The 25,802-nt window shown below is 51.5% G+C and overlaps 2 protein-coding genes across 4 annotated transcripts in view; both read right to left on the bottom strand.

The window, feature by feature from the left end:
* LOC140454002 (perilipin-1-like) overlaps positions 1 to 15,345 on the bottom strand; it is a 39,234-nt gene extending 23,889 nt beyond the window's left edge. For 2 of the 3 annotated variants that reach the window (XM_072548924.1, XM_072548925.1), the window contains exons 1-5: positions 13,817 to 15,345; positions 12,141 to 12,191; positions 8,893 to 9,091; positions 3,212 to 3,294; positions 1,458 to 1,710 (exon numbers count right to left, since the gene is read on the bottom strand). In XM_072548924.1, the coding sequence (XP_072405025.1) occupies positions 1,458 to 1,710; positions 3,212 to 3,294; positions 8,893 to 9,091; positions 12,141 to 12,176 (571 nt within the window). In that variant the 5' untranslated portion in view covers positions 12,177 to 12,191; positions 13,817 to 15,345. Of the gene's footprint in view, positions 1 to 1,457; positions 1,711 to 3,211; positions 3,295 to 8,892; positions 9,092 to 12,132; positions 12,192 to 13,816 lie in introns of all 3 variants that reach the window. The other variant, XM_072548926.1, reaches the window with a different exon arrangement.
* Positions 15,346 to 15,471: 126 nt separating this feature from the next.
* pex11b (peroxisomal biogenesis factor 11 beta) lies at positions 15,472 to 24,982 on the bottom strand. Its single transcript, XM_072548927.1, has 4 exons — positions 24,816 to 24,982; positions 20,637 to 20,752; positions 18,489 to 18,690; positions 15,472 to 16,893 (listed from the first exon to the last, which is right to left on the bottom strand). The coding sequence occupies exons 1-4, from the start codon at positions 24,869 to 24,871 to the stop codon at positions 16,521 to 16,523; spliced, it is 747 nt and encodes a 248-aa protein (XP_072405028.1). The 5' UTR covers positions 24,872 to 24,982; the 3' UTR covers positions 15,472 to 16,520.
* Between the last annotated feature and the right edge of the window lie 820 nt (positions 24,983 to 25,802).

Here is a 25,802-nt window from a genome sequence, read left to right as displayed (position 1 = left end):
ACACAGTGATCAGCCATGGTAATTATTGAATGGCAAAGCAGGGGGCCAGATGACCTACTCCTGGTCCGTTTCTGATATTATTATGAATGATTCTGTTGCTGTTGAGAAGCTGGACAATGCTGCCATTTGGTGGCTAATGTCCAGTTTGCGAGCAGCTGCTGGCGAGCACTGCCATCTGCTGGTCAGAGGTATCACATTCTATGTCTTGTGATCTTGCTCCACAGCTCCCGAATGAAGGGGCAGCGCTCCGAAAGCTAGTACTTCCAAATTACAGTGCTGGACTGTAACCTGGTGTTGTGTGATTTTTAACTTTGTCCATCCCAGTCCTTCCTCCACATCATGACTTTATTATGGTGCACGTCCAGAGGTTGGAGGGGGTGACAGAGATAGGGAGGGGGTGTAGGGGCTGGAGGGGGTGACAGAGATAGGGAGGGGATGTAGGGGCTGGAGAGGGTGACAGAGATAGGGAGGGGATGTAGGGGCTGGAGGAGGTGACAGAGATAGGGAGGGGATGTAGGGGGCTGGAGAGGGTGACAGAGATAGGGAGGGGGTGTAGGGGCTGGAGGAGGTGACAGAGATAGGGAGGGGGTGTAGGGGCTGGAGGAGGTGACAGAGATAGGGAGGGGGTACAGGGGCTGGAGGAGGTGACAGAGATAGGGAGGGGATGTAGGGTGCTGGAGGGGGTGATGGAGATAGGGACGGGGTGATGGAGATAGGGAGGGGGTGTAGGGCGCTCGAGGGAGTGACGGACATAGGGAGGGGGTGTAGGGGCTGGAAGAGATGACACAGATAGGGAGTGGGTGTAGGGCGCAGGAGGGGGTGATGGAGATATGGAGGGGGTGTAGGGGCTGGAGGAAGTGACAGAGATAGGGAGGGGGTGTAGGGGCTGGAGGGGGTGATGGAGATAAGGAGCGGATGTATGGGCTGGAAGAGGTGACAGAGATATGGAGGGGGTGTTGGGGTTGGAGGGGCTGAATGAAATGGGGAGGGGGGTATAGGGGCTGGAGGGGGTGACAGAGATAGGGAGGGTGTGTAGGGGCTGGAAGAGGTGACAGAGATAGGGAGGGGGTGTAGGGGCTGGAAGAGGTGACAGAGATAGGGAAGGGGTGAGAGATAAGGAGGGGGTTTAGGGGTTGGAGGGGCTGACTGAAATGGGGAGGGGGGTATAGGGGCTGGAGGGGGTGACAGAGATAGCGAGTGGGTCTAGAGGATTGCAGCGCAGTACCATAAACATTGACGACGGGTGCTTTGGACTGAGCTGTGTGAATGCAGTCATCTTGCTGTCTTGTTGCTGGAGTAAGCTGAGCCTCTGACCCCAATGTCTGGCTTGAGGTCAGACCATGTCTGGTCGTATCTCCCACTAAAATGCCTAAGATATTTCCTTGACAGTGTGGGGTAGTGGTGGGGTTGGGGGGCACTACGTGAATGCATTGAGAAGGGTCAGGGTAGCCACTCACCGCAGTTGTCCTCGTAGTCCGGTAGGTACCGGTCCAGAGTCTCCTCCATTAGCCGCACCCAGCTGTCTCCACTGGCAACCATCAGTCGGCCCACCCTGGTGGTCAGGAAGGCCGAGGCTTGACCCGCCATGACCATCCGCGTCTCCTCCACCAGGGCACCACTCCTCGCCCTCAGCCTCTCCGCCTCCTCGTTCAGGCGCTCCTGCGCGTTGTCCAGGGTCAGCGTCCAGGACTCCCTGAGGTGGAAGGTCACCTGGTGGCCAAAGGAGACGGGAGAGAGGGTAGGGGTTGAGGATGAGGCGAGAGGGTCTCAGTTGCACACTGCCTCCCCTCACTCCTCACCAAGGGCCAGAGTGGGTACCACTGACTGGCACCCACTACCGTCCACTGTCTGGTCAGATCCCTTGGAAACCCACCCCTTCTGCCTGGACAACATCCCCTTTCCCCTCAGTAGGACTGGATATCTGCTACTTGCCTGAGAATGCCTGCTGGTTTAGAGTGCAGCACATTAGGTTAAAGTGATTCCCATTGGATTCCAGTCATTCCCACTATTGTCTTTCCCGCTGGATTTGAATAAGTTCCACTAGGTTAGAGTTATTCCCACTGGATGCAGTCGTACTCATTTGATGAGAGCCATTCCCACTGGATTACATTCTTTCCCAGTGGATACAGGTTATTCCCACTGGATTACTGTATTTGTCATTGGATGAGAGTAATTCATATTGAATGAGAGTCATTCCCACTGGATTAGAGTCATTCACAGTGCATGAGAGTAATTCCCACTACATTGCAGTCTTTCCCGCTGCAGTACAGTGTTCCTTAGTGGATGAGAGCCATTCCCATTGGGGCATCATGGTGGCTCAGTGGTTAGCACTGCTGCCTCACAGCATTGGGCAACGGTCTGTGTGGAGTCTGCACATTCTCCCCGGGTCTGCGTGGGTTTCTTCCCATGATCCAAAGATGTGCAGATTAGGTGAATTGACCATGATAAATTGCTCGTAGTGTTAGGTGTAGGGGAATGGGTCGAGGTGGGTTGCCCTTCAGAGGGCCAGTGTGGACTTGTTGGGCCAAAGGGCCTGTTCCCACACTGTAGGGAATCTAATCTACAATCGTTCCCACTAGATGACAGTCTTTTCCAGTTGATGAGGTTCATTCCCACTAATTACAATTTTTCCCATTGGTTGAGAGTAATTCCCACTGGATTAGAGTCATTCCCGCTGGACGTATGTCATTCCTGCTGGATTAGAATCATTCCCACCAGATGACAGTCTTCCCAGTTGATGAGGATCATGCCCACCAATTAAATTTTCCCCATTGGATGACAGCAAGTCCCACTGGATTAGTCATTCCCGCTAGATGTGAATCATTCCCACTGGATGAGAGCCTTTCCCGCTGGATGAGAGCAATTCCCACTGGATTAGAGTAACTCCTGCTGGATCAGAGTCATACCCCATTAGGGTGGATGGGTTTTCTGATGGATCCAGTCGTAAACCCATCCTTGAATGGAGGTGGGCATGCTGGTGCAATTTGGATGCCAATCCATGCCCTCTGGACAGCAGAGCGTGGTGTGAATGACTTCAGTGCTCTGGCGCCATGGAAGGAGGGAATGGGATGGGAAACTGACCAGGGTTCCTCTTGTAAAGTCATCCAGTGACCCCCCCCTCCCCCCACACTGTGCTGGGTGCGTTAGTTGGAGGGAGGAAAAGGACGGACACGAGATGGAAATTTAAAAGAAAGGGCACTGTTCCACGTACCTCGTCTATCGATAGCTGCAGGATTGGGAACTCCTCCTCCAACTTGTCCAGTCTTTTCGAGGCAAAGGTATTGACCGTCGCAACTATCAGGATGGAGCAGGCAGTCAATAGCGAGCATAAAATAATCCTAAACCCCCTTTCCTAAATTAGGGCGCCAGGATTCAGGAGGGAGAGATGACCCCGGGGAAAGAGTGCCATGCAAATTCACTGGGATGGATCAGGGCTGATTTGACACTCCTCATAGTCACTTGACTGTCCCCCCTCCCCTGCCCACCCACATGACACCCCTACAGAATCTATATAACCCAGCCTTAAATATACACAATGACTCTTTCTTGCTTATTCACTCACACGAGGCAAGCATTTATTGCCCATCTCAAATATCGGCTGTGAGCCTGGAGTCACGTTGGCGGTTTCCTTCCCTGAAGGGCATTAGGGAGCCAGATTCATGGTCATTATTACACCTGAGATTTTTTTTTACCCCATTCAATTTGAATGAATTTGAATCCAGGTCCCCCAGAACGTGAGAGTCATAGAGGTGTACAACACAGGAACAGACCCTTCGGTCCAACTCATTCATGCTGACCAGATATCCTAACCTAATCTAGTCCCATTTGCCAGCACTTAATCCATATCCCTCTAAACCCTTCCTATTCAGATACTCATCCAGATCCCTTTTAAATGTCATTGTACCAGCCTCCACCACTTCCTCTGGCAGCCCATTCCAAGCATGTACCACCCTCTGTGTAAAAAAGTTGCCTCTTAGCTCACTTTTGTATCTTTCCCCTCTCACCCTAAACCTATGCCCCTCTAGTTCTGGACTCCCCCACCCCAGGGAAAAGACCTTGTCTATTTACCCTATCCATGCCCCCATGATTTTATAAACCTCTATAAGGTCACCCCTCAGCCTCCGACGCTCCAGGGAGAACAGCCCCAGCCTGTTCAGCCTCTCCTTGTAGCTCAAACCCTCCAACCCTGGCAACATCCTTGTAAATCTTTTCTGAACCGTACCTGGGTCTCTGGATTAACAGTCCACTGATAATACCACTAGGGCATGGCCTTCTCAGAATTCTCTATGGATAGGTCTTCCAAAGACACTCAACCATCAGAGAAGAAACTCCCCCTTTATCTTGGTCTTAAATTGGTTGCCCCTTGCTCTGAGACTGTGCTCTCTGGTCCTAGACTCTCCCAGGAGGGGGAAAGCATTCTCTCAGCATTGACTCTGCCAAGCCCCTGCAGAATCCTAGGTCGGAGAGTGTGGTGCTGGAAAAGCACAGCAGGTCAGGCAGCATCGGAGGAGCAGGAGAATTGAGTTTCAGTTCCCGAAGAAGGGCTTATGCCCGAAATGTCGATTCTCCTGCTCCTTGGATGACCTGCTGTGCTTTTCCAGCACCACACTCTCGACGCTGATCTCCAGTCCTCACTTCCTCCCTTAAGAATCCTGTCTGAGATCCAGAGAACGTTTTCACCCAGAGACTGGCGAGCCTGTGGAATTTGCTACCACATTTGGGGGTATGGAGGTCAAGTTGCTAAACATGCACATAGCTACAGGGGGAGTGCATCTCAGGATGGCAGGAGTGACGTATGAAGAGAGACTGGACCGGTGAGGACAACGTGCGCTGGAGTTTAGGAGAATGAGGGGGTACCTCATAGAAATCTGTAAAATTTGAACAGTACTGGACAAGGTGAACACAGGAAGGATGTTCCTAATGACCAGGGGAAGTCCAGAACCGAGGGTCACAGTCGAAAGGAGACGGGGTAGTATTGAGAATGGGGAGGAATGTCTTCACCCAGACAGCGGGGGAACCTGTGGGATTCTCTGATACAGAAAGTGGTTGGGGCCGAAACATTGAATGTTCTTCAGGAATTGGATTTGGTTATAAAGGGGAGAAAGCAGGGTGGGGGTGGGGGGGGAAACTGAGTTGGATGGGCAGCCATGATCGCATTAAATGGCGGAGCAGGCTCAAGGGGGCTGAATGCCTCCCAACACCCAGGCGAGACTGCAATCTGAAGACAGGTCTCTCTCTCTCTCACACACACACACTGGTCACGTGGTGTCCTGTTGTGGATTAACGGGCCATCTTGTTGAAGGGTTTAAAACGACCGAAGGACTCGCAGACGCCCGGACAAACTGGACGGCCATTCTGCACGCACAGCAGGATCCCACGCACAGCAACGGGATAACCGCGCACATCGCTTTGGGTTCGTTTTTGGGGCTTCGCCCAAGGGATCGTGGTGAGACCCATTCACCTCCCCCCCCCACCCTCACCACCTCAAAATGTTGCTCTCCATCCAACAGCAGAGATCGAATCTTTTGCAAGAGAGTGGGCCTCAAAAATTATTTGGGGAAGGGATGGGGTATCAACAGGGAATCGCAAGGCGGGGAGAGGTAGATTATCTTCTTGGGTTCAGGGGCGGGTGTTTAGGTTGGTTAGATGGGGTTAAGATGCAGGTCCTCTGTTGAACAGGCTGCAGAGGCTGAATAGTGTCCTCCTGTCCCAGTATCAATTCCAGTGACCTAGATGTTCCACCACTTAGCGGTTCCATGGTTTTCAGCAGTTCTGCGGTCAGGATGAATTTTCTATACCCTTAAACCCGAACAAAGAAAGAAGACAAGCATCTGTTTTCAATGCAAGATAGATGCATTCTTTGGCTGATTTTGGCATTGCAAGGAATTGCATCAAATCAATAGAGTTTCTCTGACGTACACTCTTAGTCTTCCCGTCTCTCTCTCTCTCTCTCATTTGCCAAAGAGGGCCAGACATGAGTTTAGCATGCGGAATCCAGTTATAGCTACACAGACAGCAGAGAAGCAGACCCTTCGGTCCCACACAGCTATGCTGACCAATTATCCCAAACTAAACTAGTCCTGCCTGCCTGCACATGGCCCACATTCCTCCAGACCTTTCCTATCCACGTACCTGTCCAAATGTCTTTTAAACGTTGGGACTGTACCTGCACCTACCACTGCCTCTGGCAGTTCATTGCACACACACGCACCAACCTCTCTGTGTGAAAAAGTTGTCCCTCAGGTTCCATCTTAAATATTTCTTCTCTCACCTTAAAATGACGCCTTTGGAGCTGCCGATATAATGTGGAAAAATGATAGACTTCGGCGGGAAGAACAGGGGAGCTGGATATTCATTTAATGGAGAAAGACTGCGGAAAGCCACGAAAGAGAGGGATATGGGACTCCTCATCCATCAATCACATCCAAGTTCAGCAGATAATAGGGAAGGTAAATGCACTTTTTATCTCCAAAGGAATGGGGAACAGATATGAGTAGGTTTTGCTAAGACTAGAAAAGACATCAGTCAGACCGCAGCTGGAATACTCTGAAGAGTTTTGGGGCCCCGTCTCTAAGGAAGGATAGACTGGAGGCAGTTCAGAGAAGGTTTGTTCGGCTGGTCCCAGGGATGGAGGGACTGTCCGATGGGGAAAGGTTGAGCAGGATGGGCCTGTACTCATTGGAGTTTGGAAGAATGAATGGCAAACTAATAGAAACATACAAGATTCTTAGAGGACTCAATGGAAGAGTTCTTGTCTCCCCTTGTGAGGGAGAGTCCAGGACTAGAGGAGCATCATCTCAGAGTAACGGGTCTCCTTACTGATGACAGGGATGAGGGGGAATGTCTTCTCTTCAAAGGGAGTGAATCTTCGTTACCACACAAGGCTGTTGAGACTAGGACATTAAAGATATTCAAGGCTGAGACAGATTTTTTTTTTAATCAGTGAGGGAATCGAAGAACAATGAAGGATTAATTCAGACGCATGCATGAACATATTAAACAGCGGGGTAGGATCGAAGGACTGAGTTTGTCGTTCATCCACGAGGCACACAGGGTGCTCAAATTGTTTTGTCCTGCAAACACCATACTGCTGACTGAACTCCTTCTTTCAGCCAAATCCCAAATGCCTGGACGACTTGAACGTACTGTTCTGTAATCGGGTGTGAACGAATGAGACGGATTAATGAGCTGTTTAAAGACACTTGGGGTCGTGAAAAATTTCCAGCCACAAGCTCTTGTTACATGTGATTGTTCATCTCAATGGAGGTGATTGTGTCCCTAGCACAGTTTAAAGTTTGTTTACTGCCTTTGTAGATTAAAACTAGGTTAATACGGTTAACTGTTGCTTGACACAGTCTGGAGAAATTTATTCACTCACAAACGGAGGATGAGGTGCACAGAGGGATCTATACTTGAGGTTCAGTATTAGCACTCTCCCTCTGAGGCAGAATACTGTGAGTTCCATCACCCTCAGAGGGTCAGAGCTGAGGGATCGCTGATTGTTGGAGGGTGAGTGCTGAGGGAACGCTGACTGTTGGAGGGTGAGTGCTGAGGGAACACTGATTGTTGGAGGGTCAGTGCTGAGGAATGGCTGATTGTTGGAGGGTCAGTGCTGAGGAATGGCTGATTGTTGGAGGGTCAGTGCTGAGGAATGGCTGATTGTTGGAGGGTCAGTGCTGAGGAATGGCTGATTGTTGGAGGGTCAGTGCTGAGGAATGGCTGATTGTTGGAGGGTCAGTGCTGAGGAATGGCTGATTGTTGGAGGGTCAGTGCTGAGGAATGGCTGATTGTTGGAGGGTCAGTGCTGAGGAATGGCTGATTGTTGGAGGGTCAGCACTGAGGGATCACTGATTGATGGGGGTCAGTGTTAAGGGATCACTGATTGTTGGAGGGTGAGTGCTGAGGGAACTCTGATTGTTGGAGGGTGAGTGCTGAGGGAACTCTGATTGTTGGAGAGTCAGCACTGACTGATGAAGGGATTTTGCCCAAAACATCGATTTTACTGCTCCTCGGATGCTGCTTGAACTGCTGTGCTCTTCCAGCACCACTAATCCAGAATCTGGTTTCCAGCAACTGCAGTCATTGTTTTTACCCAGTGTTGAGGGATCGCTGATTGTTGGAGGGTCAGTGCTGAGGGATCGCTGATTGTTGGAGGGTCAGTACTGAGGGGTCACTGATTGTTGGAGGGTCAGCACTGAGGGATCACTGATTGTTGGAGGGTCAGTGCTGAGGGATCGCTGATTGTTGGACGATCAGTGCTGAGGGATCGCTGATTGTTGGAGGGTAAGTGCTGAAGGATCACTGATTGTTGGAGGGTAAGTGCTGAGGGAACACTGTACTGTTTGTGTCTGAACAGAAGGAATGTTGCACAGAGGCTAACAATGGCATAGTGTCCGCTCCCTCAGCACTGACCCTCCGACAGTGCCCTCTCCCTCAGCGCTGACCCTCCAACAGTGTCCGCTCCCTCAGTGCTGACCCTCCAACAGTGTCCGCTCCCTCAGCACTGACCCTCTGACAGTGTCCGCTCCCTCAGCACTGACCCTCTGACAGTCCGCGCTCCCTCAGCACTGACCCTCTGACAGTGCTTACTCCCTCAGCACTGACCCTCTGACAGTCCCCACTCCCTCAGCACTGACCCTCTGACAGTCCCCACTCCCTCAGCACTGGCCCTCTGACTGTGCTCGCTCCCTCTGCACTGACCCTCCGACAGTGCACATCCCCTCAGAACTGACCTTCTAACATTGCCTGCTCCCTCAGCGCTGATCCTCTGACAGTGTAGCACTCCCTCAGCACCGACCCACTGAGGTTACATCCCCCCGAGGCAGAGATGCAGAGGGAGTGGCAATATTTGAGGACACCATTCAAAACCCCATTCTGTGCGCTGAAACTCACGTTGGGACTCAAAAAGGTCGAGGAATGGCTTGGCTCTCCTCGCTGCCAGTCCTGTTGCCATTCTTGCACTGGTCTCCACTGCATTGCAGAGTGTAGAGGTCAGCCAGTTAGTCCTCTTGACGTCAGAGTAGGTGTTCAGCAGAACCTGGGAGGTCGAGTTCACCAGAGGAAGCATTCTGACCCTCCAGATGATGTTAGGCTGAAAGGATGAGGGTCAGGGAAAACCAACCAACAATCAGTAACAGCCCGGTATGAGGAGTCCAACACTCTCTCTGCAAGCTGTGGTTTACTGTTGTGGTATTCTACTGTCAACAGAGATTTCCTATGTAAACATGTCACGCTGTAATTACACTCTTTCACCAATGGTGGTGCTGTAGCCACCCTCTCCACCCTCCAAATGTCTTCAGGCCTCATGTACAAACACTAATGGGGATGAGATTTGCATGTGGTAGACTCCTCTAGCCATTGGTCTCGACTAAAGTGGAGGGGGTGGTGAGAATTGGAGTTTAACTCTGTATCTAACCCCGTGTTGTCCCTGGGAGTGTTTGATGGGGGGACAGTATAGAGGGAGCTTTACTCTGTTTCTAACCCTGTGCTGTCCCTGTTGTGGGAGCGTTTGAAGGCGGGGGAGACAGTGTAGAGGCAGTTTAACTCTGTATCTAACCCTGTGCTGGCCCTGTCCCTGGGAGTGTTTGATGGGGGAACACTGTAGAGAGAGCTTTACTCTGTATCTAACCCCGTGCTGTCCCTGTCCTGGGAGTGTTTGATGGGGGACAGTGTAGAGGGAGCTTTACTCTGCATCTAACTCTGTGCCGTCCCTGGGAGTGTTCAATGGAGGACAGTGTAGAGGCAGCTTTAGTCTGTACTTAACCCTGTGCGGTCCTGGGAGTGTTTAATGGGGGCAGTGTAGAGTAAGCTTTACTCTGCATCTAACCCTGTCTGTTCCTGTAGAAAGAGCTTTACTCTGAATCTAACCCTGTCCTGGGAGTGTTTGATGGGGGACAGTGTAGAGAGAGCTTTGCTCTGTATCGAACCCTGTCCTATCCCTGTAGAGAGAGCTTTGCTCTGAATCCAACCCTGTGCTGTCCCTGTCCGAGGAGTGTTTGATGGGGGACAGTGTAGAGGAAGGTTTACTCTGTATCTAACCCTGCCCTAAGAGTGTTTGATGGAGGATAGTGTCAAGAGACATTTACCTTCTGTTTAAAAAGGTAGACAAAGAGTAACCTTCAGGAAAGGGTGTCAATTTTGTTACATTCCTCCACTTGCTACCTGACTGATCTCATTCTACTGCAGCGTATTTATATGGCAGGTTCAGTTCAGTGTCTGATTAACGGTAACCAGAACAGGATGTTGCTAGCGGGGGAATTCAGTGGTAGTAACACCACTGAATGCATCAAGATCTTACGATGGAGGGAAGGTCATTGATGAAGCAGCTGAAGGTGGTTGGAACTAGGACACTCCCCTGAGGAACCCCTGGAGCTGGGATGACTGACCTCCAACAAATGCAACCATCTTCCTTCTTTTCAGAGGTGACTCCAACCAGTGCAGATTTTACCCCAATTCCTATTGACTCCAGTTTTGCTTGGGCTGCTTGACGTCACACTTAGTCAAATGTTTTATTGGTTCATGGGATGTGGGTGAAGCTGATAGGGATGGGCAATAAATGTTGGCCCAAAGTGCCTGGAGGGCAGTTTGCCACTTGCCTGAGTGTCTGGAGTCGCGTGTGGGTCAGACCAGGTAAGGATGACAGATTTCCTTCCCTAAAGGACATTAGTGAATCAGATGGGATTTTAATGATTTTCGACAAGAGCCTACATGTTGGCCAATATGCTTCTTATGTTTTCCAATCGACCTGTTCAGAAATGTTATTAGACACCACTGGAACAGGCGGGACTTGAATCCAGGCCTCCAAGCCCAGAGATGCAGACACTACCACTGGGATAGAAGAGGGGCCCGACAGATTAGTTTTATTTTAATCTCCATTTTCTAATCAACCTGCTCAGAAATGTTATTAGACACCACTGGATCAATGAGGACTTGAACCCAGGCCTCTCTGTCCACAGGTAGGGACATCACCACTGTGCCACAATAGGGCCCCACAGATTTATTTTTTTAAATTTTAACTTATTTTTCTAACCAACCTCTTCAGCACTGTGGAGCAGGTGAGGCTTGAAACTGGTCCTCTCCATTCGGGGATAAGGACACTACCACTGTGCTTCAAGAGGGAGCTTTACTCTGTACATAACCCTGTGCTGGATCTGTCCTGCGAGTGTTTGATGGAGGACAATGTGGAAGAGGCTTTACTCTGCATCTAACTCTGTGCTGTCCCTGTTTTGAGGGACATGGGCAGCGTAGATAGGGATAAACGTCTCCTCCCCTGAAGTAGAGAGCTCAATAGTGGGCGGCACGGTGTCTCAGTGATTAGCACTGCTGCCTCACAGCGCCAGAGACCCGGGTTCAATTCCCGCCTCAGGCGACTGACTGTGTGGAGTTTTCACGTTCTCCCAGTGTCTGTGTGGGTTTCCTCCGGGTGCTCCGGTTTCCTCCCACAGTCCAAAGATGTGCAGGGCAGGTGAATTGGCCATGCTAAATTGCCCGTAGTGTTAGGTAAGGGGTAGATGTAGGGGCATGGGTGGGTTGCGCTTCGGCGGGGCAGTGTGGACTTGTTGGGCCGAAGGGCCTGTTTCCACACTGTGAGTAATCCAATCTAATCAAAAATAGTAATCTAATCTAATCAATAACCAGGGACCACAGTTTCAATATAAGCAGGAGGAGGTATAGAGGGGGACCTGAAGAAAGAAAAAAATTATCCAGAGGATAGGGGAGGGTGATAGGTAAGTGGAACTCATTGCCTGAAAGGGAGATAAAGACCAGGACACTCAAGACATTTAAGAAGCATTAAGATGAGCACTTGAAATGCTATGGAACATGGGGCAAGTGTTGGAAAATGGGATTAGTACAGACCAATGTTTGTTGACTGACACAGACACAATGGGCCGAAGGGCCTGTTTCTTATGTCTCACCAGAACTGACCCTTGTATCTTAGCTCCACATCACCCTCCTCCCACATTGCCCCATCAACTTGTTGTTCAATTGCTTCCTTCCTCAGGCATTCATCCAGCGTCTCCACCTCCCCCCCCTCCACCCCCATGTTTCAATGTATTCTCCTCACAACATGTTTAAAGTGTACGTGTGGGCCTTGAACCCGTCTGTGGTGGTCGGGGGGAGGTGGGAGGATACAGCCATACCTGAGCCGCTCTGCTCGTCGATCTATTCGCTGTCATCGTGGCAACACGGGGCTGTAAGCACAAGACCTTGTTAGAGATAAAACTACCACAGCCGCATGCTCACAAAAACCCGCCTTCCACATCTGACAGAAGCGGCTAAGCAAAGCTCCCTTTCGCCACTGCCAAACCTCGAGGAGATGACACGAGCGCTCGCTGTGTCTTTGCACACTGTGCCCGCTTCAGAGGGCAGACCGCAAGATGTGAGCCATTTGGCCAATCGAGCCTGCCCCACCAATCAATGGGATCGTGGCTGACCCAACGGTCTTCAAAGCCCACTCCCCTACCTCTTTCCCCCAACTCGATTCCCTTCCGGATTAAAAATCTCTTGCTCTCAGCCTTGAATATACTCAATCACCGACCCACCCTTGAAACCCTCTGCGGTAAAGAATTCCACAGACTCACTCCCCTCGGAGAGAAGATATTCTTGCGCATCTGGAGGAGGTGACGGAGTTAGGGAGGTTGTAAATGGGACTGAAGGAGGTGACAGAGATAAGGAGGGGGTGTAGGGGATTGGAGGAGGTGACATGGATAGGGAGAGGGTGTAGGGGACTGGAGGAAGTGACAGGGATAGGGAGGGGGTGTAGGGGACTGGAGGAAGTGACAGGGATAGGGAGGGGGTGTCGGGGATTGGAGGAGGTGACAGAGATAGGGAGGGGGTGTCGGGGATTGGAGGAGGTGACAGGGATAGGGAGGGGGTGTCGGGGGCTGCAGGAGGTGACAGAGAAAGGGAGGGAGTGTAGGGGCTGGAGGGGGGTGACAGAGATAGGGAGGGGGTGTCGGGGGCTGCAGGAGGTGACAGAGAAAGGGAGGGAGTGTAGGGGCTGGAGGGGGGTGACAGAGATAGGGAGGGAGTGTAGGGGGCTGGAGGGGGTGACAGAGAAAGGGAGGGAGTGTAGGGGCTGGAGGGGGGTGACAGAGATAGGGAATGGGTGTAGGGGCTTGGAGGTGGTATCAGAGATAGGGAGGGGGTGTAGGGGACTGGAGGAGGTATCAGAGATAGGGAGGGAGTGTAGGGGCTGGAGGGGGGTGACAGAGATAGGGAGGGGGTGTAGGAGCTGGAGGTGGTATCAGAGATAGGGAAGAAGAGGTGTAGGAGGTTGGAGGAGGTGACCGAGATAGGGAGGCGGTGTAGGGGCCCGTAGTTTTTGAAAATGCGAGTGAAAAGTTAAAATGGTGAGGCTGCCTGACTGGAAGCCAGTGACGATCAGCGATCGGGGCAGGGGTGGGGTGAGTGACAGGGAAACAGGGTCTGGAACAACATGGGCAGCAGTGTTCTGAACGTCCTCCAGGCTACAGAAGGTGAAAGGAGATGTGACCAGCTGGGAGTGAAGAGGAAAAGACAAGCCCAGCAATTACGGAGATGTAAATGTGGGGTTCAGCAGAAGATGGGGCTGAAATGAATGTCATATCGTAGCAAGCCATTCAGCCCGTTATACTGCTATGATCTAATGAATCCCACTCATCTCCCTGCTTACTGGTTCCTCTATTAGCCTTCCTCCTCAGCCATTCATCCAGTGTTAAGTTGAAAGCTTGAGGATTGAGTGGGGAGACAGACGATATGGGGGGGGGGGGGGGGAAGAAGTGTCAGCGTTCGAAGAGGTGAGAAACTGCTGGAGGGAACTGGGATACAAACTTACCGATTGTGTCCAATGGGGGCTGGTCCCAAAGTGTTCCAGGCACTCTCAAACCTCTGATCGGCGAGTGAAGATGCTCGGTTAGTCTCTGAGGACTAACTAACACTGAGGCAAGCGTCACCCTGTGAAGGACTGGCAACTGGGCGAGACCTCCTGCCCGTCAAACCAAATTCGGCCCGAGGATTGGTCGAACGCCGTCTGATAGGAAACTTGATGCAGCGTTTGCAAAAAGTCCCTTCGTTAAGTGCTTCAATCCATCAGGGATAGAACAAATAGAACTGATCGAACCAGCACAGTCCGAAAGTCACAGGTTCCTGTACTCCCATTAACCCAATTTTTTCCCCAAATTTGACCACCCCTTGTCAGCTTGTACAACCCATTCAAGGTTTAAGACGAATACAGCTGCATACTGTTTATCTCGGTCTCGGAAGGAAAACAGAAAGAGTTTTGTTGCCCTGGGCTGAGTTAATACTGCTGAGCTGCACATGATCGTTCTTACGCAAGTGGCAGCTGAGGAGCGGTCTCGCTACTGAGTGAGGAGGTCATAGATTAGAATCCCACTCCACATTCTCTGACTTAATCTAGGTCAGGGCAGGTAGAGCTGGTGCAGAGGGAGCACTGCACTGTCGGAGGGTCAGTGCTGAGGGAGCGGGCACTGTCGGAGGGTCAGTGCTGAGGGAGCGGGCACTGTCGGAGGGTCAGTGCCGAAGGATCGGGCACTGTCGGAGGGTCAGTGCTGAGGGAGCGGGTGTTGTCAGAGATTCAGTCCTGACAGAGTGGGCACTGGCAGAGGGTCAGTTCTGAGGGAGCGGGCGCTGTCAGAGGGACAGCACTGAAGAAGCGGGCGCTGTCAGAGGGTCAGCACTGAGGGAACAGGCACTGCCAGAGGGTCAGCAGTGAGGGAGCGGGCACAGTTGGAGGGCCAGCACTGAGGGAGCGGGCACTGTCAGAGGGTCAGCACCAAGGGAGTGGGCTCTGTCAAAGGGTCAATGCTAAAGGGGTGCCTCACTCTTGGAATGTCAGAACTGAGTGACTGTCGCACTGTCAGGGTTGGGTGGAGTACTGAGTGAGTGCCTCCTGTCAGAGTCTCACTGCTAAGGGCGCGCAACACTGTCAGAGGGTCAGGGTGGTGTTCCATTAGTGCCAAATCTCTGACAGTGCAGAGGTGGAGGGGGGGTATGCATTATAGCCAACATTTAGATTAGATTCCCTACAGTGTGGAAACAGGCCCTCCGGCCCAACCAGTCCACACCGACCCTCTGAAGAGTAACCCACCCAGACCCATTTCCCTCTAACTAATGCACCTAACACTATGGGCAATTTAGCATGGCCAATTCACCCTGACCTGCACGTCTTTGGACTGTGGGAGGAAACCGGAGCACCCGGAGGAAACCCACGCAGACACAGGGAGAATGTGCAAACAGACAGTCACCCGAGGCTGTATTGAACCTGGGACCCTGGTGCTGTGAGGCAGCAGTGCTAACCACTGTGCCTCATATGACATCACACCTGTGAGAAATGGAAGGTGTGGGTCACTATCTCAATGCTGGTTTGTGGCAGCTTACTGTGGGCAATATAGTTGCCGTATCTCCTCTACTACAGTTAAAGACCTCCCTGTGCTGGAAAAGCACTTCAGAACTTTCTCTCAAAAACACACGTGCTGCAACATTCCTTTTATTCAGCTTTCTTTTAAAACCTCACCCCAGGAAACGGAAACCGAAACGAGCGTTGGATTGTGACGTGGCTCACGCACAGATGGAACCCAGAGGGAGCGACTGCCAAGGTCCAAGAGGGGCCTCCTTTCCTGGTGAGCGTTCATCAATGCCCGTGCCTTGGGTGCAGGAATGTAGCAGGTTGAGGGTAAAGGGGAGGGAACGTGCAACGTTTGTGGAGGTCAAAGCAGCCGCAGGTCACTGGGGTAGTAAGGCAGGGAGGGACAACAGGCTGGAGTACAGATGGCTGGCTGAGTTCCTCACGCAACATGTTCAAGCTGCCATGTGACTAGGTGCCAGTGACAAAGCTACGCTCTGGGCCTCGCCAACCTGACGGCTACGACCCAGTGAGCTTTTTTTTGGGGGAAGGGTTGTGGGGGCAGGGGCATCGCGTGGTCCTGATCAGCGACAAGGCACAGGAGTCACGGGCTCTCCTGTCACCGTCGTGGCCCAGGCCCAGAGCTTCTGCTTTGTTCAATCAATCAATCAATCAATCAATCAGTTGGATATGGCGGGTCGTGTTTATCATCGAATCAGCGGAATTCGCCAGTCATTTCCCGCCGAGTCAGCAGACCCCGCCTTTTTTCTTTCCGTTGAGTCAGCGGATTCTGTCGGTCGCTCGGTCTTTTGGTCGAGTCAGCTGGTCACTTTGCTGCTGGGCCACGTCTGGTTGACGCAGCGGACGCTGCTGGTCGTTTCTTCACGGGTCAGCAGATTCTGCTTGTCACTTTGTCGGGCCAGTGGATTCTGCTGGGCCATCCCTTGCTGACTCTGTCGCCCGCTTTCTTGAGCCAACGGATTGTGTTGGTCGTTGGCTCAATACACAAGACTTTGCTTTCTGGCAGCCGCATGCACCTATCCCATCCTGCCTCAGCTGGCCGGCATAGCGGGGGCGAATCAGTTTTTATTAGCAACAGAAAGAAAATGGAGCCTTTTACTGTCCGCACAGTCCCCTCAGTCAGGTGGGGGTGGGGGGGCGGCTCCCCACGACTCCGTCACGGCTTCAGTTTCAGCCAGGGCTGGGAAATGGTGAGGATCGAGAGGACGGATGACGAGAGCCCGCAGAAGGCCACCACCCCGGGGCTGGTCTTGAGCAGGCCCAGCCGGTCCAGGGGGATGAACAGGTCGCAGCAGTTCTTCAGCACGTCCAGGAGCAGCGGCGGGTTGGCCTTCAGCACGCGGCAGAGCAGCCCCAGGCGCGCCTGCAGGCTGCCGGCCAGCAGGGCGACGCTGGCTCCGGAGGGGGTCCCACCGCTGGCGTCGGCCTCGGTGCCCACCTTGCTCCGGGCCCGCGCCTCCCGCTGCGCCAGCGCGGCGATCTCGTAGGCGTCGCGGCTCAGGTTCATGATGAGTGCAAACAGGTAGTACCTGGGGAGGGAAAGGATAGAGAGAGAGAGAGAGCGCGCGAGAGGAGACAGGGGAAAACGGGAGGTCAGAACCCTGCAAACACCTCTCACCCCCCCCCCCCCCCCCCCCCGCCGATCCAATGAACGACAGAGTGGACATTGGAGGCACTGAGAGAGTAATGCAGTGTGGAAGCAGGCCATTCAGCCCACACTGCTCCAAGCTAGCCCACCCAGCTTGTTCCGATTACCTGCTTTTGGTCCGTGTCCCTCTAAACCTTGCCCATCCATGTACCTAACTAAATGTTTTTTTTTTAAATTTTGCTGTCCTTAATGCCTCCCCCACTTTCTCTGGCAGCCCACTCTCTGCCTGAAGAAGTTGCCCCTTGGGCCCTTCTTAAATATTTCCTCTCTCACCTTAAACCTAGTTTTTGATTCCCCGTCCCTGGAGAAAAAAAGACTATATGCATTCATCCTATCTATGCCCCTCATGATTTTATGCACCTCAATAAGGTCACCCATCATTCCTAGGATTCCTCACGATTTTATGCACCTCAATAAGGTCACCCATCATTCCAAGGATTCCTCACGATTTTATGCACCTCAATAAGGTCACCCATCATTCCAAGGATTCCTTGGCTAACCTCTCTTTGTAACACAGGCCTATAATCCTGGCAACATCCTCGTAAAGCCTCTTTGTACTCTTTCCAGTCTAACAATGTCTTTCCTATAGCCGGATGACCAAAACCATCAGCAGGCAGCATCTGAGGAGCAGGAGAGTCGGCGTTTTGAGCATAAGCTCTTCATTAGGAACGCAGGGGGACCCAAGCAGGCTGAGAGATAAATGGGAGGGGGGGGGGGGGGGTGGGGCTGGGAAGGTACCTGGGAATGTGATAGGTAGATGAAGGTGAGTGGGGGGTGGGGGGGTGATGGTGACAACCGCTTGACGCCTGGAGGAAGAACCCTATATCTTCCACCGTGGGACCCTCCGACTACACGGGAACAAATGTCGATTTCACCAGTTTCCCCATTTCCCCTCCCCCACCAACTTATCCCAGAGCTAACCTTCCAAATCGGTATCGCCCTCTTGAACTGTCCTACCTGTCCATCTTCCTTCCCACCTATTCACTCCACCCCGACCTATTACCTTCACCCCCCCACCTTCATCTGTCCATCGCATTCCCAGCTACCTTCTCCCACCTCCCCCAACCCCACCCCCTCCCATTTATCTCTCAGCCCCCCACATTGCTGATGAAGAGCTTAAGCTTGAAACGTCGACTCTTCTGCTCCTTGGATGCTGCCTGACAGGCTGTGCTTTTCCAGCAACACACTTTTTGTCACAGACAACCCCTTGTCTAATGGGGAGGATGGTGTGGTCTAGCAGGACTTATCAATGGGGGGGAAAGAGACAAAATTTGGGTGGGGGCACCCCCCACCCTAAGACCTCAGCAATGGATGGGGAGCAAAACGACGATATGAGAATGCGAGTGGACCGTTCTTCCACAGACGTTGACACGAGGTGGTGGGGGGGAGCAGGGGAGGGGTAAGGAGGTGCTGACAAGACGCTGCGAAAGGTAGACGAGCTTGCGGGGGAGGGGGCGAGACAGGCCCACGGCCTACCTGAACGAGCGCTGACTCCACTTGTCCTGGTCCAGCTTGGTGGCCAGCCCCACCTTGCCGGCCCACAGCAGGTTGTCGCAGCCCAGGTACATGGCCCGGTTCAGGTGGCCGACCGTGATGCAGAACCGCAGCACCAGGTCCGACAGGTGGATGGCCCGCTTGGCGGCTTCCAACGCTTCGGCCGAGTTCCCCAACCGGAACACTGGGAAGTGGCGGAGAAGGATAAGATCAATGTGCGCCCCCGGTCGCGTTGGTGCAGCACCCGCCAATGCCCTGCGCAGGCTCGAGGAACCTTTTCTTTCCCCACCCCCTCAAAGGAAAGAAGAAATATTTGTGCACAGCAAGATCCCACAGTCAGCAACATGAAAGTGACCCACGTCATCCTTTCTTAAGGATGTCAACTGAAAAGTCCTGGTCTCCTGGGCACTGGGGGCAAGGTCCACTCTCTTACTTCTTCCAACAGTTGCCATGGATTCTTCAACACCCATCTGACAGGGCAGCCAAGGCCTCGGTTTAAAGACCCATTTGAAAAGTCACATCTCTGGAAATGCCTCAGCGCTGACTCTAACAGTCCCGGCTCCCTCACTGCTGATCCTTTGACAGTGTCCACTCCCTCAGCAGCTGACCCTCCGACAGTGCCGTGCTCCCTCAGCGCTGACCCTCCGACAGTGCCCACTCCCTCAGCGCTGACCCTCCGACAGTGCCCGGTCCGACAGCGCTGACCTTCCGACAGTGCCGTGCTCCCTGAGTCCTGGCACTGGCAATGTTGGGCTGAATTATGGGCTCAAGACCCTGGAATGGGGAATTGACTCAGAGATAAAACTGTTTCAACTGATCTGTACTTTGTGTCTAACTCCATGCTTTACTTGCTCTAGGGATTTTGATGGGGACAGTGTTGAGGAAGCATTACTCTGTACCTAATCCTGTGCTGGACATGACCTGGGAATGTTTGATGGGGACAGAATGATGATAGCTCTATTTTCTGTTTAAAAGAGTAGATGGAACTTTACTTTCAGTTTAATCAAGTAGAACTGTGCATCTAAGCTTGTGCTGGATCTATCCTGGCAGTGTTTGATGGGACCAGTCTCGAATGAGTTTTACACTGTATCTAACCCTCTCTGCTGGTCCTGTCTTAGGAGTGCTGATAGAGACAGAGCAGAGGGTGTTTTACCTTCAATTTAAAAGAGTAGAGCAAACCTTATTCTGAATTTAACCCTATGCTGTACCTATCTTGACAATGTTTGATGGGGACAGTGATGAGGATGCTTTACTTTCACTTTAACAGAGTGAGTTTTAACTTTTAGAGGTAGCTTCACTCTGTATCTAACCCCATGCTGTGCCTGTCCCTGGGAGTGTTTGAAGTGACAGTATTGAAGCTTTACTTCACTTTTAAAGGAGTCAAGAAAGCTTTACTTTAAGAGTTTATGGAGCTTTACTCTGTGCTGTGAGTTTCATACAATACAATACCTACAATGCAGAATCATGCCATTTGTCCCATATCGACCCTCTAGAGAGCATCCCACCTGGACTCACCTCCCTACTCTATCCCTGTAACCCTGCATTTCCCATGGCCAATCCACCCTAACCTGCACAGCCCTGGGCACTAGGGGACAATTTAGCACGGCCAATCCACCCTAACCTGCACATCCCTGGACACTATGGGACAATTCCCCATGGCCAATCCACCCTAACCTGCACATCCCTGGACACGATGGGACAATTTAGCATGGCCAATCCACCCTAACCTGCACATCCCTGGGCACTATGGGACAATTCCTCATGGCCAATCCACCCTAACCTGCACATCTTTAGACTGTGGGAGGAAACCGGAGCACCCAGAGGGAACCCACACAGACACGGGGAGAATGTGCAAACTCCCCACAGACAATTGCCCGAGGGTGGAATTGAACCCGGGTCCCTGGCACCGTGAGACAACAGTGCTAACCACTGAGCCATTGTTCCAGAGTTTAATGGGGACAATCTTGAGGGAGCTTTTCTCTGTATCCAACGCCTGTCATGGCTACAACACGGTCCCATTGGAATCAGCAGAATAGGAGCAACATTCCCCAGTGTTGACACACATGCCCGAACTGAGATGATTAAAGAGAGAGATGTGGCAAGGTGTTATGTTCTGATTGGTGTACTCACACTTGCGCCCCAAACTCAAATGCGCCTCCAATTGTTTGACGTGGAGAACCAGCTCTGGGCTCGCTCCACTTCTCTGCAGCGAGTAAGCAATTAAAGCGGAGGCATACTGAGCAGCTCTGAAAGACAGACAACGAAAGTGGGTCACGTTCTCACCCTGCTCTCCACAACGCCCTCCAGCAACGTCCCCCCCGCTCTTCGTCCCACCCCACTCCAGACCCTGGCCATCGGGTCCCACTCGAGACAGCTGAACATATGACTGTGGTTAGAGATGAAACAAACGGCAGATGCTGGAATCCGAAGTAGACAAACAGGAGGCTGGAAGAACACAGTGCGCCAAGCAGCATCAGGAGGTGGAGGAGTCAATGTTTTGGGTGCAATCCTTCTTGAGAGCATTTAATTCTGGCCAAATGTGGAGAGAGTGCCTTGTTTGGTTTGGAGTTTCCTGGTTATTTTTGTTAATTTGTGGTTTACTGTCTACGCCAGTATTTGTTACCCAGAGGACAATTAAGATTCAACCACTTGGCTGTGGGCTTGGAGTTACATGGAGGTCAGACCAGGTAAGGGCAGCAGATTTCCCTTCCCTAAAGGACATTAATAGAATCCCGGCAGTGTGGAAGCAGGCCACTCGGCCCATCGAGGGGACAGCGACTCTATGAAGAACATGCCACCTAGACCCATTCCCTACCCATCCCTGCATTTCCCATGGCTAATTCAGTTAGCCTTCAAATCCCTGGGCACTATGGGGCAATTTAGCATAGCCAATCCACCCTAAGCTGTACATCTATGGACTGTGGGAGAATATTGGAGCACCCTGAGGAAACCCACACAGATGCGGGGGGGAAAATGTACAAACTCCATGCATACAGTCACCTGATGGTGAAATTGAATCCGGGTCCCTGCCGCTGAGAGGTAGCAGTCCTAACCACTGACCATGTGGTGTACTGAACAGGATGGCTATATGTAACAGTCTTTCATGGTCTTCTCTAGTCTTGTCATTCTATCTGCCATAGTGGGGTTGAAACCCATGTCCCCAAAGCATTAGCCTGAGTTTCTGGATTACGAGGAGAAAGTGAGGACTGAAGGTGCTGGAGATCAGAGTCGAAAAGCGTGTCTCTGGAAAAGCACAGCAGGTCAAGTAGCATCCGAGGAGCAGGAGAGTTGACATTTTGGGCATAAGCCCTTCATCAGGAATGTTGACAAGCCATCAGTGACAGTGGTACTAAATGACAGCAGGGTCCGGTCTGTTGATCCAAAACCCAAGAACCTCAGAACTAGGGACAGGAGGAGGCCATTCAACCCCTCCAGCCTGCTTTGCCATTTGATGTGATCGTGCTTATCTCATCTCGGCCTCAACTCCACTTTCTCACTCGCTCTCCATTGCCCTTCAACCTTCAATTAGAAATCGGTCTATCACCTTGAATTTATTCAGTGCCCCAGCATCCACCACACTATGGGGCTGAGAATTCCACACAATTTCTCATCATCTCTGCTTTAAATCTGCTGCCCCTTATCCTAAAGCTATGACCACTCCTTCTAGATTGTGGATGAGGAAACATCCTCTCTACATCTACTTTGTCAATCCCTTTTAGCATCTTGTCAATAGATCGTCTCCAGAGTGTATAGGTATAAACTGCAAATTACTTTAATGACTGCTCATCTAAAACCTAGGAAAGAATGTAAGAAAATTAAAAACTGGTCGTGGGAAATCTTCTTCAAATGTTAAAGGGGAGATGTACAAAATGGGGACAGTGCCCCAGTCTTACTGCAAACTATTTCAATGCCTGTTTGTTAAAGAACAAAACATTTTTTTACAAATGCAAGTGGGAAACGCATCAATGTTTTGTTTAAGTAAAAATATTATTTACTGGAGAAAGTTCACAGAAGGTTAGCCAGGAATTTAGAATTAGAATTAGAGTACAGTGACAAGCAAAGTGCCCTGGTATGGAGGGATTGTCTCAGGGGCAAAGGCTAAACAGATTGGGTCTCTCCCTACTGGAGTTTACAATCATTGAGTGGTATAGCACAGAAACAGACCCTTTGGCCCAACTCATCCATGCCGCTAAATGATCTAGTTCCATTTGCCAGCATTTGGCCTAACTCCCTCTAAACCCTTCCTATTCATCTACCCATCCACATGCTTTTTAAAATGTTGTAATTGTACCAGCCTCCACCACCTCCTCTGGCAGCTCATTCCATCCACACACCACTCTGTGTGAAAAAGTTGCCCCTTAGATCCCTTTTAAATCTTTTCACTCTAATCTTAAACCTATGCCCTCTAGTTTTAGACTCCCATACCCTTGGCTTTGCATCATATTCATGCTCCTCACGATCTTATAAACCACTATAAGGTCACCCCTTAGCCTCCAGTACTAAGGGAAAATAGCTCCAGCCTATTCAGCCTCTCCCTATAGTTCAAACTCTCCAACCCTGGCAACATGCTTGTAAATCTTTTCTGTACCGTTTCAAGTTTCAGAACATCATTCCGATATCAAGGACACCAGAATTGAATGTAGTATTCTAAAAGTGGCCCAACCAATATCTTGTACAGCCGAAAGAGGGGTGATCTCACTGAAACATATACAATTCTTATGAGCATGACAGGATAAATGCTGCGAAAAAGAGAATCTCTCATGGAACACTCTCGGAGCAGAGGGCATATTCTCAGAATAAAAGGGAGGCAATTTAAGACTGAAATGAGGAGGAATTTCTGAGAGAGTTGGGTCAATGAGTACATACGGAGCCAGAAAGAAAGAAAGTTAGGTAGACATAGGTTGATAGTAAGTCAGGGAGGGAGAAAAGTGGATAACAAGGACAATGAGTTGGCATAATTGGGTTGGCTGTACTCAAATCAACTCCTGTCCAGACAGTGCCTAGGCTGTGGGTAGTGGGTAAAGGACATGGAAGGTGGTGCTCAGGCCCTAAAACTGTTGAGCTTGATAGTGTCCAGAACGCTGCTGGGTTCCCAATTCGAAGAGAAAGTGTTATACCTCCAGCTTGCACTAAGCCTCCTCTGCAGTCCCGAGAGAGAAATACTTGCATGGGGAAACACAGTGGCTACTAGAAGCCAACTTCTAAACAACTAGAAATTCAGGCTCTCGAGTTATGCAGCAAATAAACAGACCCTTCGGTCCAACCAGTCTATACTGACCATAATCCCAAACTAAACTAGTCCCACTTGGCTGCGCTTGGCCCATATTCCTCCAAACATTTCTGATACATGTACTTATCTAAATGTCTTTTAAACATTGTAACTGTAACCACATGCACCACTTTATCTGGAAGTTCATTCCGCACACAAACTAGTCCTGCGTACGTTGGGAAGATGTTTCCATTGGCAGGAGAGACGAGACCCGAAGGTACAGTCTTAGATTAAAGGGGAGTATGGAGGTAAGGAGAAACTTCTTTAGCCAGAGAGTGGTAAGTTTGTGGAATTCATTGCCATGGAAGTCGTTTAAAACACAGATAGGTAAGTTCAAAGGTTACATTGAGAAAGCAGGAAAATATGGGTGAGAAGCCTATCATCCACGAACAAATGGCGGAGCAGACTCGAGGCCCTAATTTCTGCTCCGATGTCTTCCGATCTTATGTAGAGTTAAAAAGTGTTGTACTGGAAAAGCGCAGCAGGTGAGGCAGCCTCTGAGGAGCAGAAGAGTCGACGGTCCTGATGAAGAGTTTAAGCCCGAAATGTCAACTCTCCTGCCCCTCGGATTTGGCATGACTTGCCCTTTTGACTCTGACTTCTCCAGCAGCTGCAGATCTCACTTTCTCCTTACGGTCTCATGGCCAACTCTTTCTGATGGCTCCCTTCAGGGCTGATCTCTTCAGACTCCAAAACTTTGGCTCCATGACACTGCTGAGTTTCTCCAGCCAGCTCTGTTTGCTGTCTCAGGCCTTCAGCACCCGCAGTTCTGCGCTCTGCTGGGAGCCTTGTGGCCAGGGCTGCAAGTGGGCAAGTTGTTGTTGTAGTAGTAGTAGTGTCTGCGCACTCTCACCCAAACCCGATCTGATCGGGGGGGAAGGGGGCGTGGTCGGCACGATTGAGCGACAGCGCCACGTCCAATAGGGAGCGGGGTGCTCAGCCGGAAGTCGGCAACGCCAACCAATTGCGTGCGCTCGAAGCCGCCATCAGGCTTGGATGCGCCGGAGGAGGCTGCGGCCGGCGTCGAATCGAGAGGTTACCTGAAGATACGCTCCCTGCCCTGGCTCTGCGCCGTGAAGCGCACCCAGGAATCCATGGCGCTGAGAAATGGAGATATAGTGATCTATTTATATGTATCGTTTCGGGGTCGCCTCAGCGGCGCGCAGCGGACAACATGGCCACCGGCGGCGGCGGCTGGTCACGTGTCATAGCATCGGCCAATGAGGGGCTGCCTTTCGTGCTCTGACGTCAGGCGGCGAGCTGTGGGCTGAAAGTCACGTGACACCACCCTTCCCCCCCCCCCCCCCAAAAGGTGCCATTCAGCCCATCCAGGGTCATACAGATGTGGTCATGATTTGGAGATGCTGTTGTTGTTGGACTGGGATGTGCAAAGTTGAAAGTCACACAAACGCCAAGTTTTTTTTTGGTTATCTTATTTAACCCCCAGACTACCGCCTAACTGCGGTAGTGCTTATTTTTTTCCCCAGCACCCATGGTGTGTGTGTGCAGGTGTGAGACACTGAAAGACACGAGGTGCACGAATCTTTATTCAATTTCCACCACCAGGAAGATATGAAAAACACCCGAGTGGCCAGTGACAAGCACTGCCCTTCACATCAAATGCTGTGTGATCAAACAGTGAAGGGGAGGGTAGGGACTAAATCAAAATAGAGTTGGAGGGAGAAATGATGCACTCCACTCCCTGCGAAGCCCACCTCTCCCTGAACGACTCCAGGGTGTTGGTGGACACCGCGTGCTCCTTCTCCAAGGACACCCGGGCTCTAACGTAACCCCGGAAGAGGGGCAGGCAGTCGGCCCTAACGACCCCCTCCACGGCCCGCTGCCTGGACCTGTTGATGGCCAGTTTGGCCAGGCCCAGGAGCAGACCCACGAGGAGGTCTTCGGACCTGCCCTCCCTCCTCCGTACCGGGTGCCCGAAGATCAGGAGCGTGGAAACGCCAGGTTATAGTCCAACAGGTTTATTTGGAAGCACGTGTTTTTGGAGTGCTGCTCCTTCAGGTGGTTGT

This window comes from Chiloscyllium punctatum, chromosome 28 (genome assembly GCF_047496795.1).
Source record: "Chiloscyllium punctatum isolate Juve2018m chromosome 28, sChiPun1.3, whole genome shotgun sequence".
Classification (NCBI taxonomy): Eukaryota; Metazoa; Chordata; class Chondrichthyes; order Orectolobiformes; family Hemiscylliidae; genus Chiloscyllium; species Chiloscyllium punctatum.
This window is presented reverse-complemented; position numbering and strand designations above follow the sequence as displayed.

Coding starts and splice junctions, on each gene's coding strand:
- pex11b (XM_072548927.1), bottom strand. CDS start 24,871: ATGGATTCCTGGGTGCGCTTCACGGCGCAGAGCCAGGGCAGGGAGCGT. Junction 18,691..20,636: donor TTTGAGTTTGGGGCGCAAGT/GTGAGTACACCA, acceptor GCCACTTCCCAG/TGTTCCGGTTGGGGAACTCG. Junction 16,894..18,488: donor TGGAGTCAGCGCTCGTTCAG/GTAGGCCGTGGG, acceptor TTCCCTCCCCAG/GTACTACCTGTTTGCACTCA.